The 15,701-nt window shown below is 43.6% G+C and overlaps 1 protein-coding gene across 1 annotated transcript in view; it reads right to left on the bottom strand.

Moving 5' to 3' along the window:
- The window catches only part of ABCB7 (ATP binding cassette subfamily B member 7), a 192,424-nt gene that overhangs the window by 89,234 nt on the left and 87,489 nt on the right, over window positions 1-15,701 (bottom strand). The window contains exon 3 of the mRNA XM_080652628.1: window positions 10,184-10,303. Within this exon, the coding sequence (XP_080508754.1) occupies window positions 10,184-10,303 (120 nt within the window). The remainder of the gene's footprint in view (window positions 1-10,183; window positions 10,304-15,701) is intronic.

The raw sequence follows: 15,701 nt of genomic DNA, 5'->3' as shown, positions 1-15,701 counted from the left end.
AAGTACCAAGTAAGTACACATAATAACATCTGGCAATTTCTTCCAATTTCTGAACCAAAAGGAATCAAACATACATCTTGAGGATAGATTTTTCTGTTTTCTATTTTTAAATTTTAATTTTCAATTAAAGTTTACATTAAATCTTATTTTACATTACTTAGCGGTGTATAGCATAGTATTTTAGACAATCATGTATTTACAAAGTGAGCCCCCTGAAACTTTAAGTACCCAACTGGCACCAATCATAGTTATTACAATACTAGGGGCTCAGTGCACAAATATGTGCACCATGAAATGAACTGTGAGCCACGAGGCTGCGGTGGGCACAGGGGAGGGTCTTGGCCCATCCTCCATGCCCCCGCGTGGCCCCTCCCAACAGGGACCACAGTCCCCTCTCTGCCGGCAGCCCTGCTCCCGCCACTGCCACTTCCACGCACTGATGGCGCTGGCCCCACTTGCACCCACTGACGGTGCAGAGCGATTGGGGCCAGCACCAGCAGCGAGTGCAAGCAGGGCCGGTGCCGTCAGCAGGTGCAAGCGGCAGCTACAGCCCCAATCACCCCTCAGGAGCAGGGGGAAGTGGAGAAGCCCTCAGGGATGATCGGGGCCGGCAGCCACTGCTCGCACCCGATGATGGCACCAAGAGATCGGGACCAGCGCCAGGCACTGGCAGCGAGTGCAAGCGGCGGCTCCGGTGCCGGCAGTGGGTGCAAGCAGGGCCATCACCAGCAGCAGGTGCAAGAGGCAGCTGCCAGCCCCAATCGCCCCACAGGAGCAGGGGGAAGTGGAGAAGCCCTGAGGGGTGATTGGGGCTGGCAGCCACCTCTCGCACCCGTTGATGGTTCTGAGCCATCAGGGCCGGTGCTGGCAGCAGGTGTGAGCAGCAGCTCTGGTGCCAGCAGCGGGTGCAAGCACCAGGCAGGACCGTGGTGCATGTGAGCAAAGAATTTTCCATTACCACCAGAGGCTCGCCCTGATTACAGCGTCCTGCAACTCGCCATGGTCTGGCGGCCCTGCTCACCTGCTCCACCATCCTGCCATGGCCGATGCCCGCCACATTGCGTGCTCTGCCGACGTCTGCTATGTTCCATGTGCGCCCCCTGGTGGTCAGCGCACATCATAGTGACCGGTTGTTCAGTTGTTTGGTTGTTCCGCCGTTCGGTCTATTTGCATATTAGGGTTTTATATAGATTACTGACTATGTGCCTTATGCTGGCTGTACTTTATATCCTCATGACTATTTTGTAACTACCAATTTGTGTTTCTTAATCTCTTCATCTTTCAAATAGTCCCCCAACTGCCCTCCCCTCTGGCAGCCATCCATCTGTTCTCTGTATCTATGAGTCTGTTTCTACTTTGTTCATTTATTTTGTTCTTTAGATTCCACATATGAGTGAAATTATATGGTATTTGACTTTCTCTGACTGGCTTATTTCACTTAGCATAGTAACTTCTAGGGAAAACCATACTATCACACATGTTAAGATTTCATTCCTTTTCATAGCTGAGTAATGTTGCATAGATATATCTACCAGAACGTTTTTATCCACTCAACTATATATGGGTATTTGGGTTGTTTCCATATCTTGGCTATTGTAAATAATGCTGCAATAAACATACGAAAACATATATTTTCAAATTACTGTTTGGGGTTTCTTCTAATATATACTCAGAAGTGGAATTGGTGGGTCATAAGTCAGTTGTATTTTTTATTTTTCCTAGGCAACTCCATACTGCTTTCCACAGTAGCTACACCAGTCTGTATTCCCACCAACAATGCAAGAGGGTTCCATAGTCTCCACATCCTGGCCAATATTTGTTGTTTGTTGATTTATTGATGGTAGCTATTCTAACACCTGTGAGGTGATACTTCATTGTGGTTTTAATTTGCATTTCCCTGACAATTAGTGACATTGAGCATCTTTACATATGGGCCATCTGTACGTCCTTTTAGAAGTGTCTATTCAGATCTTCTGCCCAATTTTCAATTGGATTGTTTGATTTTTTTTGATGTTGACCATTACCAATTCTTTATAACTTTTGGATATTAACCCTTTATCAGATGTATTGGCAATATGTTCTCCCATTCAGTAGGTTGTCTTTCCATTTTGCTGATTTTTTTTTTCTGTTTAAACCTTTTTAACTTGATGTAGTCACTTTTCTTTATTTTTCTTTTGTTTCCCTTGCCCTAGGACAGTGGTCGGCAAACTGAGGCTCATGAGCCACATGCGGCTCACGAGCTGCTGTTTGCCGCTCTGTTGACTAATGAGTTTGCCGACCACTGGGATAGGGGCTTAATCACAAGGAACAACAACAGCCAGTAATTATTGGAATCGAGAGTCTAGGTCAGTGGTCGGCAAACTCATTAGTCAACAGAGCGGCAAACCGCGGCTCGCGAGCCGCATGTGGCTCGCAGGCCGCAGTTTGCCGATCACTGCCCTAGGAGATATATCACATAAAAATTACAAAAAGTAATGTCAAGAGATTTTACTGTTTCCTTTTGTAAGTTTTAGGGTTTTGAGTCTTACATGTAAGTCTTTAATTCATTTTAAGTTTATTCTTATACTAAAGGCCCGGTGCATGAAATTCATGCACTGGGAGGGCGGGGGAGACGGAGTGTGTCCCTCAGCCTGACCTGCAACCTCTTGCATCCGGGACCCGTCGGGGTATGTCCGACTGCCAGATATCCAACTGGCCTGCAGGGATCGGGCCTAAACTGGCAATCAGACATCCCCCAAGGGATGAAGCAGTGCGCCAATTGGCAGGCGGACAGGGAGGAGCCAGAAGTGGGGCCGGGTGTTGCACCGCTCACGCTCATCCCAGCCCACTATGCCTAGAGCTGCCGCAGTAACAAGAGGCTCCTGCTGCCACAACTACGCTTGTCAGCCGTGAGCCCGGCTTCTGGTTGAGCAGTGCTCCCCCGTGCGAGTGCACTGACAACCAGGGGGAAGCTCCTGCCTTGAAGGTCTGCCCCCAGGGTGGTCAGTGCACAACATAGTGACTGGTCGACCAGTCGTTCCAGCGTAAGAGTCATTTAGGCTTTTACATATATACTAGAGGCCGGGTGCATGAAATTCGTGCACTGGGGGGGGGTGGGATGTCCCTCAGCCCAACCTGCACCCTCTCCAATCTGAGACCCCTCGGGGGATGTCCAACTGCCTGTTTAGGCCCGATCCCACAGGCCTACCAGAACGTTTTTATCCACTCAACTATATATGGGTATTTGGGTTGTTTCCATATCTTGGCTATTGTAAATAATGCTGCAATAAACATACGAAACATCCACAGGGATCGGGCCTAAACAGGCAGTCCGACATCCCTTTCACAATCCAGGACTGCTGGCTCCCTGCCTGCCTGATTGCCCCTAACCACTTCTGCAGGCCAGCCTGATCACCCCCTAACCACTCCCCTGCCAGCCTGATTGATGCCTAACTGCTCCCCTGCCAGCCCAATCGTCCCCAACTGCCCTCCTCTGACAACCCAGTCACCCCCAATGTCCTCCCCTGCATATTCCATCTTTATTAGATAGGGTTTTTTTCTTTAACATATTGGACAGCCCTAAATGGTTTGGCTAGGTGGATGGAGCATAGGCCTGCAGACTCAAGGGTCCCAGGTTCGATTCCGGTCAAGGGCATGTACCTTGGTTGGGGGCACATACCCAGTGGGGAGTGTGCAGGAGGCAGCTGATCGATGTTTCTCTCTCATAGATGTTTCTAGCTCTCTACCCCTTTCCCTTCCTTTCTGTAAAAAAATCAATAAAATATATTTTTTTAAAAAGAGAAACATTTAAGATTCCTCCATATCTGCCTCGCTGGTGTGACTCAGTGGTTCAAACTCCAGGCTGCCGCCACTAGGAGGGGATCACACAGTGGGGGTGTGCGCCCCACCCAGGCTGAGACCCCAGCCCAGCCTGCCGCCGCTGGCAGTGGATCGCGCCGTAGGGGTACGGTGTCCCTGCCACGCTGAGACCCCAGGCCAGGCTGCCGCCGCTGGCAAGGGATCGTGCCATGGGGGTACGGCGCCCCTGCCAGGCTGAGACCCCAGCCCAGGCTGCCGCCACTGGCAGGGGATCACGCTGTGGGTGTGCAACGCCCGTGCCAGGCTGAGACCCCAGCCCAAGCTGCCGGTGCTGGGAGGGGATCGCGCCGTGGGGGTGCAGTGCCCCTGCCAGGCTAAGACCCCAGCCCAGGCTGCCGGTGCTGGCAGGGGATCACGCCGTGGGGGTGCGGCAAGACCCCAGCCCAGGCTGCCGGTGCTGGGAGGGGATCACGCTGTGGGGGTGCGGCGCCCATGCCAGGCTGAGACCCCAGCCCAGGCTGCCGGCGCTGGAAGGGTATTGCGCTATGGGGAGTGAATTTGTTTGTGTTTTTTATAAAGGGTCAGGAGGGCCTCTGGGCAGCATTCCACCAGGCTGCTTACTCTGCAGGCTGTCAGCGGCAGCCAAGAGGACTGGGCACTGCCATCTTGTGGCTATGGGCGCCGCCATTTTTGTCTTGGAGTGATGGTTAATTTGCATGTTACTCTTTTATTAGATAGGACAGAATATATATAGATAAGCAGTAAGAAAGTAAGCCAGTTTTAGTTTTCTGCATGTATCTGCTCAATATTCCCAACACCATTTATTCAATACACTATGTTTATCCCAATGTACGTTTTTACCTCCTTTGTCAAATATTAATTGACTGTAAAGGAATGGGTTTATTTCTGGGCTCTGTTCTGTTCCTTCCCATGAACACAGTACACGCTTCAATTTATTTGAAACTTCTTTAACTTTTTTCTTCGATGTCTTATAATTTTCCGAGTACAGGTGTTTTACCTCCTTGGTTAAATTTCTTACTTGATAATTTATCTTTAATGATGCAATTGTAAATTAGGTAGTTTTCTTAATTTCTCCTTCTGGTAGCTCATTATTGGGAGTATAAAAATGCAATAAATTTCTGAATATTTATTTTGTATCCTGCTACATTACTGAATTCATTTATCAATTCCAGTAATTTTTTTGGTGAAATCTTTAGGGTTCTCAATACGTACTATAATGTCATCTGCAAATAACAACAGTTTTGCTTCTTCCCTTCCAATTTGGATGACTTTTATTTCTGCTTTTTGTCCAATTGCTGTGGCTAGGACTTCCAGTACTACATTGAGTAAGAGTAGTGAGTGTACAACCCTGTCTTGACCCTAATCTTAAGGAAAACAACTTATAGTTTTTCCCTGTTGAGCATGTTAACTATGGGTTTGTCATATATGGCCTTTATTATCCTATCTAATAAAAGAGTAATATGCAAATTGACCATCACTCCAAGACACAAGATGGCTGCTCCCATGTGGACACAAGATGGCCGCGACAAGATGGCCTGCATGGGAGGGCAGTTAGGGGTGACCAGGCTGGCAGAGGAGGGCAATTGGGGGAGACCAGGACAGCAAGGAAGGGCAGTTGGGGGGGACCCAGGCCTGCAGGGGAGGACAGTTAAGGGGGACCAGACTGGCAGGGGAGGTCAGTTAGGGGTGACCAGGCTGGCAGGGGAGGGCAGTTAGGGGCAATCAGGCCAGCTGGGGAGCAGTTAGGCGTAGATCAGGATGGCATGGGAGTGGTTAGGGGTGATCAGGCTGGCAGGCAGAAGTGGTTAGGGGCAATCAGGCAGAGGCAGGCGAGCGGTAGGGAGCCAGCAGTCCTGGATTGTGAGAGGGATGTCCCAGATTGGAGAGGGTGCAGGCTGGGCTGAGGGACCCCCGCCCCTGTGCACGAATTTCATGCACCGGTCCTCTAGTATTGAGATAAGTTCCTTTTAATCCCACTTTGTTGAGAGTGTTTATCATAAATGGGTGCTGGATTTTATCAAATGCCTTTTCTGCACCTATTAATGTGACCTTATGATTTTTATCCTTTATTTGTTTATGTTGTATATCACATTAATTGATTTGTGGATGCTGTACCCACCTTGCACCCCAGGAATAAATCCCACTTGGTCACGGTGTATGAATTTCTCCATGTATTGCTCTATTCAGTTTGCTAATATTCTGTTCAGGGTTTTTGTGCCTATGTTCATCTGGGATATTGGCTTTTAGTTTTCTTTCTTTGTAGTGTCGTTATCTGGTTTTGGGATTAGGATAAAATCAGCCTCCTAAAATAAGCTTTGGGGTCTTCCCTCTTTTTGAATTTTTGGGAAGATATCAATTCTTCTTTAAATGCTTGGTAAAATTCACCTGTGAAACCATCCAGGACTTTTGTTTGTTGGCAGTATTTTTATTACTGTCCTGTGTACAGGAAGATGATCTTCGCTTTAAAATCACACAACTCAGTCTCTCCCTGTGTGTCTCTGGCACCTCCATGTTTCCCTGGAATTCCTTGAGCATTTTTTAAGAAAGAATGCAACATGGGCCCATGTTTACCAGTCTACATGAGCAGAGCCCACAGCCGTATGTGACACTGGCAGAGTGGGGTATCAGGAGTCATCATGATAGGGCTAGTGTACCTCCCTAGCTATATAGGAGTACTCAGCCGAGAAAAGATGGTGTCCTGTGGCAGTTGAGGTGAGGCAATCAACAGAGAGACATTAGCACTGTCTCTCCAGCTCTGCCCCCGAAGCCACAAAACTCAGTCTCTCCCTGAATGATTCTGGTAATCTCCGAGCTGCTGTCCCCTCCTTAGGAGCCTAGGGTGAGTGTTTGTGAGCAAAATTTTGTGTGCTGGCCCTTTCACAGCATGCCTGGGTTTATATTAGCCTTCTGTCTTAGCCCAGTAGACCAAATCCCAGATGATTTTCACAGCAGGTGTTTCATGGGCTACTCTTCCCAGCAGGGGTGCTCTGAGTTGGATGCTCTCAGTGGCAGGCTGAGGTCCCCGTGCCCCTTAAGGGGGTCCTCTATAGCTGAAATATCTCTCTGGATTCTCAACCCCTCCACATGGATCCAGGGGAGTTTCACATCTCTGTCCCTCCTACAGGTCTAGACGTGGCTTCTTCTTTATATCCTCAGTTATAAACTTCTGTTCAGCTATTCTTTAAATGGTTCTCCAGATAATTTAGTTGTAATTTTCATGTAGTCATGGGAGGAGGTGAGGACAATGTTCACCCATTCTGCCATGTTGGATCCCTCTGAGGATTAATTTTTCTATATTCATTTCTAATTACTTTTAATAAGTTTATATGAGGTTAGTACAACAGTTTACAAACTATAGGTACTAAGTATTTGTTGACAGAGAATCAAATATTAGCCTTGTAAAAATATTTCTGTCCTTAAGGAAATTAGATTGATCTAGATTTCATACCCTGACATTACCTATCACCAAGAGAAACCTGTGTTTCAAGAAAGAGTGAAATTCACTCTAAAAATAGTCTATCCAAATGCCATTATTTAAGACTTCTCCCTTTGACTAAATTAATTAGTCATGTTCTAGAAAACAGTCTGCTTCAACTTGTGAGCAAGGTACTTACATTCAGCTAATGAAGGATTAAAGGCCAATTTGCTACTTCTGCCTCAGTATAAGCTTTACCCTTGAGTAATTTGTGGGTAGAAGACAATTTAGCAACCAGAACTGTACTAAAAATGAATATGAGTTTTTAAAATTACAACATTTGATTTATAATGGTATACTCTCTCTTAAGCTTAAACAAATAGAATAAAGTATGGATTCTTGGTCTGTTGCTCAGCATCCTGATTTAATTCCTCTCCCAGAGAAGGGTCCGGTTCGTTGAGAGAGCACTTAACAGAGTCCTTAGATGAGAAAGGAAACTGATTAAAGTATTTTGGTTTTACTCTTACCTCTCCAATTCCAATGTTTCCACTACAATTTACTTTCCTATAGCAACACATTTATCACAGAGTCTGTCTCTAGTCGTCTTCTATTTCTGTTCTTTTCCTTGGTGAATTCATCAAATTGCATTGTTTCAACTATTATCTCCTAATCTCTCTAACCCTGGGCTCCTTCCTCAGCTTGTCTTGTATTTTGTATTACTAGCTAAATATCTCTATCTCAGTGTTCTACTAGCACCTCAAACTTAACATGCCCAAAACCAAAATTTTCATCTTCACAAAGACCTCCCAACATACTTCTGTTAAAAAGGCATTATCATTCTCTAATTCTTGACAATATCTTTGAATCCTATTCCTCTTTTTTATGTTGCTAAGTCTTAATGATTCTACCTCCCTTACCTCACAATATCTCTGGCATCTTTTCCCTCCATATTACCATTTATGTATGCCACTATTCCAGTACAAACTATTACTTCTAATTTAGACTATTAAGTTATTATCATAACTGGTCGATAAATATTTGTTGAATGAATGCATGAATTGAAAATGAATGGTATCTGTACTTCAGGTCTCTCATTACCCTAATCCATCTTATACATCAGGGACAGATTAATTTCCTAAACTAAAGCTCTAACTTTACTACCTTACTACTCAAAATAGTTTACTACTTCCAACATAAGTTAATAAATTTAATACTTTCCAACATAATTAAATAAATTTTCATTGTACAGTTAAGGGATTTCACTTTAGGAGTTCTATTTATCTTTTCAAAATTACTTTGAATGCCTCGGAAACATTACCCTCTCACTGGAGCAAAGTTGTACTATTCACTTTTCTATACATACTCTATCTTCCCTCTCATTTTCTTCTTGTTATTCCTATACCTATAACAAGCCTATTCATTAATCCAGGCCTGTCTCAGATATCACCTCCTTTCCTGACTCCCCATCATTGTAGTTCTTTCCTTTGAAACACCATCAACACTTCCTTTAAATCATTTATGACCTACTTTGTATTATAGCAATAAAATAAAACATGTGTTATTCTGTATGATTTGAGAGAAGAAATGCGCTTTATTTATATTTGAATACTCTGCAGGGCCAAAAACAGTACTTTGTATGACAAGTTCTCAATAAATATTTTTGGGGTAGGAAAAAGAGTGAGTAAATAAACGGGAACACACATGATACAGAGAAGAAGTAAATTATAAGACCTGAGTTCTAAAACAAAATATTAACACATATGTAAGACTGGTAAGCAAATTATAGCCAAACCTCATTTATACTTTTAAGCAGACTTTGTTTTTACCATATTTATGATGGAAATCTAAATTTATTTTGATTTTAGCCTTACATTATGTTTCACTGAGTACCAGGCACAGTTCTAAGCCTTTTGTATTTTAAATTATTTATCCTTTATAACAACCTTATTTTGCTTTATTTTACAAATTAAATTAAGAAACTGGGGCACAGAGACTAAGCAACTTGAGCAAAGTTACCCCAGGAAGTCTGACTCCACAGCCTATAAATGTACCATTACTGTGTACTGTACCTAAAGATATGTACAGCACTGACTTAAAATGTGAATAAATTAAAAATAAGGGATGTTTATTGAAAGCTCAGTCATTATTATAAGTTAGCCTTATTAACATGTATTACAGTACAGCAAGAAACTGAGGAGGCTGCTAATATATAGAGAGCCCCTATATTGAATGGTACCAAAATGCCCAGCTTTTGTTGTTGTTTCTTTCCCCTTTTTCCCTTAATATCACCCTGTTGTTTACCACTTAGGACTATCAATGCGCCTAAAATGTCTTTATCCTTTACAATTTACTGGGAACTGAGAACAATGTATTAAATATCTACACTAATAAAAGAGAAAGATGCAAATTGACCGTACATTCGTGACACCCACCAGCCAATCAGGAGTGAGTATGCAACAAAGATGGTGGATTAATTTGCATACTCAAGACACTCAGTGGCCGTGGGCGGTGTGGAATGCCTCTGGGCAGCGTGGGAAGGCCGAAAGGCAGCTCCGGGCCAGAGTGAAGGCGGTGCCCGCAGCCAGGGGAAGGAAGGCCCATTCTTGCATGAATCTTTGTGCATCAGGCCTCTAGTATATTAAATAAAAGCCAACAAGACACTGAGGAGTTCTTTTATAAAAGTTCCTTATGTTTTGCTCCAATAAATAATCTTCTATTAGAGATCAGGAATGAATTCCATTAAGTTGAGGCTGTTCTAAGTCTGATCCACAGATAAATCAGGCATTACCGTATAATTTCTGCTGATTGCATACAACAGTTACTATAGGGTCCTAAAAGTTGACAATTCTCCCCCAAAAGTGCCTTATATCAGCCCAAGTTTCAATACTAGAAAATATCAGCATTTCTTATAACAATGATCAACACATAATTTCTCTTAATCTTTCTTACCTTTGCGCAACCCAAAAATCCCAGGGAAATGGCAACCCTAGCTCGTAGATCTGGCCTGTCTTTGGGCCACACATAAGAAAGCATTGCTCTTATGATTTTCCGAGTATCAACATCTTTCAACTGTTGAGAGAAAACAAAGCGGTGAGTAACATGTTATTTCAAATATAACTATATTTCAATAATGTAGAATTATGTCCCTAATGAGAAAAACATAAAAAGATTACAAACATAAATTGTATACAGAATCTAAGGTCAATATCTTTCAAACTCAAACTATTTTGGAGAAAAAGAAACTTTCAATTGCTTTGAAAAAGCTACTCATTTCTCTTAATTTCCTACTTTCAGCTATAGTTATCCTTATAATGCCAAAAAGTTACTAAGTGGGGGTGAGGGGACATGCACTATACATTTATTTCTTACCAATTAAACTATTAAAATATTACATAAAATTTAAATATTTCCATCTTTGTGGTCAAAATCATTATGTACTTTTGGGGTTTTTATCAGTACATTTACTTAAAATGGTTTGAAGCCCTAACCCAGCCGTGGGCAAACTACGGCCCGTGGGCCAGATCCGGCTGTTCTATCCGGTTCTCTTGCTCTCCCCTCCGCTCCTTTACTTTGAATTTATATTAGTTCACACAAACACTCCATCCATGCTTTTGTTCCGGCCCTTCGGTCCAGTTTAAGAACCCATTGTGGCCCTCGAGTCAAAAAGTTTGCCCACCCCTGCCCTAACCCCAAACTACTGACACAACAGTGTTACAATACAGTGTTTAGGAAGGTAGGTGTCTTGGCAAAGGGTGGGTTATTACAATAATGCTTGATCTAACTTAAGTCTACCTTATATTTCTTTTACCCATTTACCGAGGCAACATTCCCATGAAACCCTTTGTTTTAGTTTTAGCTTTTAAAGATACAATATTAAGAATCAAAACCACATTTTCTAAAGCAAAAATATACAGTAGTCCTCCCTTATCAACAGGGGATATGTTCCATGACCCCCAGTGGATGCCTGAAACCGCAGATAGTATCAAACCCTAAATATACTATGTAATTTTTATATATACATACCTAATATAAAGTTTAATATATTAACATTTAATATATTAATATATTATTGAAAAATAACAAAATAGAACAATTATAATAATATACTGTAATAAAAGTTATGTGAATGGCTTTGAGGCCATTATTAAGTTAAATAAGTGTTACCTGAAAAAAGCACTGCAATGCTACACAGTTGATCTGATAACCAAGACAACTAAATGGGTAGGTAGCATAGATAGTGCAGATACACTGGACAAAAGGAAGATTGAAATCCTGGGTGGAAGAGTGCAAGACTTCATCACAATACTAAGAATGTTGCACGATTTAAAATTTATGAATTATTTATTTCTGGAATTTCCATTTAATATTTTTGGACCATGGTTGACCTCCGGTAACTGAAACCACAGAAAGAAAAACTATAGATAAGGGGGGATTACTGTATTCCAAAGCTATTATCCTATATAATAAAGAGGTAATATGCAAATTGACCATCACTCCAACACACAAGATGGCTGCCCCCATGTGGTCAAAGATGGCCGCCCCCATGTGGACACAAAATGGCCACCACAAGAAGGCCAGCAAGGGAGGGCAGCTGGGGGCAACCAGGCCTGCAGGGGAGGACAATTGGGGGGTACCCAGGCTGGCATGGGAGGGCAGTGGTTGGGACTTAGGCCTACAGGGGAGGGCAGTTGGGGGAACCAGGCCTGCAGGGAAGGGCAGTTGGGGGCAACCAGGCCTGCAAGGGAGGACAGTTGGGGGGGACCCAGGCCTGCAGGGGAGGGCAGTTAGGGGGGACCAGGCCAGCAGGAGAAGACAGTTGGGGGGGACCCAGGCCTGCAGGGGAGGACAGTTGGGGGGGACCCAGGCCTGCAGGGGAGGGCAGTTAGGGGGGACCAGGCCAGCAGGGGAAGACAGTTGGGGGGGACCCAGGCCTGCAGGGGAGGGAAGTTGGGGGGGGGGACCAGGCTTGCAGGGAAGGGCAGCTGGGGGCAACCAGGCCTGCAGGGGAGGACAATTGGGGGTACCCAGGCCTGCAGGGAAGGACAGTTGGGTGGGACTTAGGCCTACAGGGGAAGGCAGTTGGGGGTCCAGGTCTGCAGGGAAGGGCAGTTGGGGGCAACCAGGCCTGCAGGGGAGGGCAGTTGGGGGCGACCAGGACAGCAGAGGAGGGCAGTTAGGGGCGACCAGGATGGCAAGGAAGGGCAGTTAGGGGTGCCCGGGCCAACAGGGGAGGGCAGTTGGGGGTGACCAGGCCTGCAGGGGAGGACAGTTAGGGGCGACCAGGCTGGCAAAGGAGGGCAGTTAGAGGCAGTCGGGCCGGCAGGGGAGCAATTTGTTGTTGATCAAGCTGGCAGTGGAATGGTTAGGGGGTGATCAGGCTGGCAGGCAGAAGCGGTTTAGGCAATCAGGCAGGCAGGCAGGTGAGCGGATGGGAGCCAGCAGTCCTGGATTGTGAGAGTGATGTCCCAGATTGGAGAGGGTGCAGACTGGGCTGAGGGACACCCCACTGTGCACGAATTTCGTGCAATGGGCCTCTAGTCTATATATATATATATATAAAAAGCCAGCGACTGGAACGCCATAATGACTAGAACAATCGGTGGCTGTGACACCCACTGTGGCCCCTCCCCCCAGCCAACCCCACCCCCAATGGGCCCCCCACCCCAATAGGAGGCAGGGCCGGCCGGCTAACCTCCTGCAGCCCCCCCCCGCCCGGCCCCACCCCAGATCTACCCCCCACACACAAGTCAGGGTCAGGGCCGGCAGCCAACTGCCTACGGCCCCTCCACCCGGCCAGCCCCACCCCTGATGGGCCCCCATCACCCCGATCGGCCCACAGGCCCTCCCCCCAGCCAGCTCTTCCCCCCAAAAACCCCCCCACACACCAACCAAGGGTGGGGCTGATCAGCCAACCTCCCACAGCCCGTCCCCCAGCCACTGACCCCTGATCAGCCCCCCACCCTATATGGGGCAAGGCCGGCCGGCTCAACGCCACAGCCCCTCCCCATGGCCGGCCCTGCCCCTAATCAGCCCCCCCACCCTAATTGGGGCAGGACCCTCTGGCCAATAGCCTGTGGCACCTCTCCCCAGACAGGCCTGGCCCTGATCTGCCCCTATTGGGGCCAGGCCAGCCGGACCCCACCCATGCACGAATTCATGCACTGGGCCTCTAGTATTATTATAGTTAATTAAATAAACCCCCATATTAAAATTTGAAGTAATTGCTCAATTTCTGGAAAAGGTATTAAAAAGTGAAAAACACAAAAGTAGAAAAGCTAATCCTCATTGTTGGTGGGGATGTATGGAAATGAGCATTCCAATACACGGTTAATGGGAGAGTATACTGAAACAATCTTTCTGGAAAGCAATTCGTTATCTACCATAAGATTTTAAAAATAATTCTTTGTCTTGAGAATTCCATTTCTGAGAACTTACACTTTAAAAAATACTTCAGAATGTTCCAATTTTAAACAATTTTATTTCCTAAAAATGTCTTGAATTTGTCTACTTCTTTCTATTTCTTCCGCCAACCTAATCCAAGCAATCATTTCTAACCTAAACCATTGCATCAACCACCTATCTGATCTTCCTGCATCCACTCTGTTCCTTGTACAGTTAGTTCACTGTACAATCAGATATTACTCCCAACTTAAAAGCCTTTCAAGGCATCCTTTCACTCTTAGAATGAAGTCCATAAGATCATTTATGAGGCTCTGCTTGACCAGGCCCCTGATTACATCTCTAGCCTTATCTCATACCACTATTTTTAGTGTTCATACCACACTGACTTTCTTTAAGTTTCTAAGATATGCTATAATTCCTCTGCAAGGAGGCCTTTGTACAATACCATTCACTCTGTTTGGAATAATCTTTCTCTCTACAATGCCAATCTACACCACCCAAAACCTCTTACAACTAGTTAATTGCCAGATCAAGCAGCACTTTCTCAAACTTCCCTAACTCCAGTCAGGAACCTTGGCTGTATTTTTATTTTTATTTATTTATTTATTTTTGCAGAACAGTATTCCTTTCTTTCAGAGTATTCAATTCAGTTATAAACTACATATAAAGCAATGTGGTTATATTTGATTAATATCTGCTCTCCTGCTAGAATTTAAATTCCATGTGATCGGTAACTTTGTGTTTTGGGGTCATTGTTATAAAGTATACACAAATACCAAATACAGTGGCTGACATACATTAGGTACCCAACAAATATTTTTTGAACAAAACATTTCGCTATAAGGATACTTTATTCCCATGCTGTTTTAATAGGGAAAAAATGTAAAACAGCCTACATGATCAACGATGTAAAACATTGTAAAGAAATTACAGTGAATACATATAACAAAATACAGCCATATAGAAATATATGTAGTGACACAGACACACGGTAAGTTAAAAAAGCAGAGTTAAAATTATTTTAACAAGGAAAAAATGTGATATGTATAAGAGTTTACATACGCATACAGATGTATCTACAAAGCAATACCCCCCACAAGTGTTAACATCAGTACCTGTAAGAGGACTCATAGATGATTTTTACATATATATTTTTTGCTTGCTTGTATTTTCTGTAGCTCACATATAATAAGAAAAATATATAATTTATTTTTAAAGGGAAAGTTACATAATTTTTGGTAGATTTGCAAAACAAGGAATGGGGGGAAACTATATTAAAAACCTAGGACAACGAATTACATAATACAGGGTAGTCTTATATTATGGTTATTTCCCCCAAGGCTAAGCAAAGTATTTTTCCAACATCTTTTAGTCAGTTTTCTTACTGAGTAAAGTATGACAGAAATAAAAGTATTCATGTTGTACTGAAAAACAGACTTACACATGCACTCCTAATTGGTAAGGTGTTTTTAAAAGGGAATGAGGCTGTAATTTTAAAATTCATTTTTCAACATAGAAACCCATACCTGAAACCTGTATGTTCATGTTAACCAATGTTACCTCAAAAATTTTAATAAAAATAAAAGAAAAAATTCATTTTTCTAATCAAATTATTACTAAATACATATAATTTAATACATTATAACATGAACAGGGGCATTTCAACCACTTTTTCATTTCACAAGTACAGTGTTTTATTTTTCTTGATGGAATAAAGGCAAAAGGCCATGTTTCCAATATCGTTAGAAAGAATCTCTCATGTCACAACCTTCTACAACATACCCCACAATTTTTTTCAATAAAGACACAGAGAAATTATAACTAAGAGCAATAAAATTATTCTAATTGGCATAAAGACCATAAAACATCACCACTTCATATAAGAAACTAGGTTCTGAAGTAGTGTAATCATGCACTGTGATTCCATTAAGTTGTTAAAGAACATTTCTTCAGTTTAATTTAGATAAATTATAAAATTTGAAAAATAATGTCATTTTTTTAAAAACTACAGCCAAATCAAACAAGCATTTCAGAGTCTGAAGCACATATTTAAAGAATTTTAAAC

This window comes from Plecotus auritus (genome assembly GCF_963455305.1).
Source record: "Plecotus auritus genome assembly, chromosome: X".
Taxonomy (NCBI): domain Eukaryota; kingdom Metazoa; phylum Chordata; class Mammalia; order Chiroptera; family Vespertilionidae; genus Plecotus; species Plecotus auritus.
The sequence above is the reverse complement of the archived record's forward strand: the minus strand, read 5'-3'. Positions and strand labels throughout refer to the sequence as shown.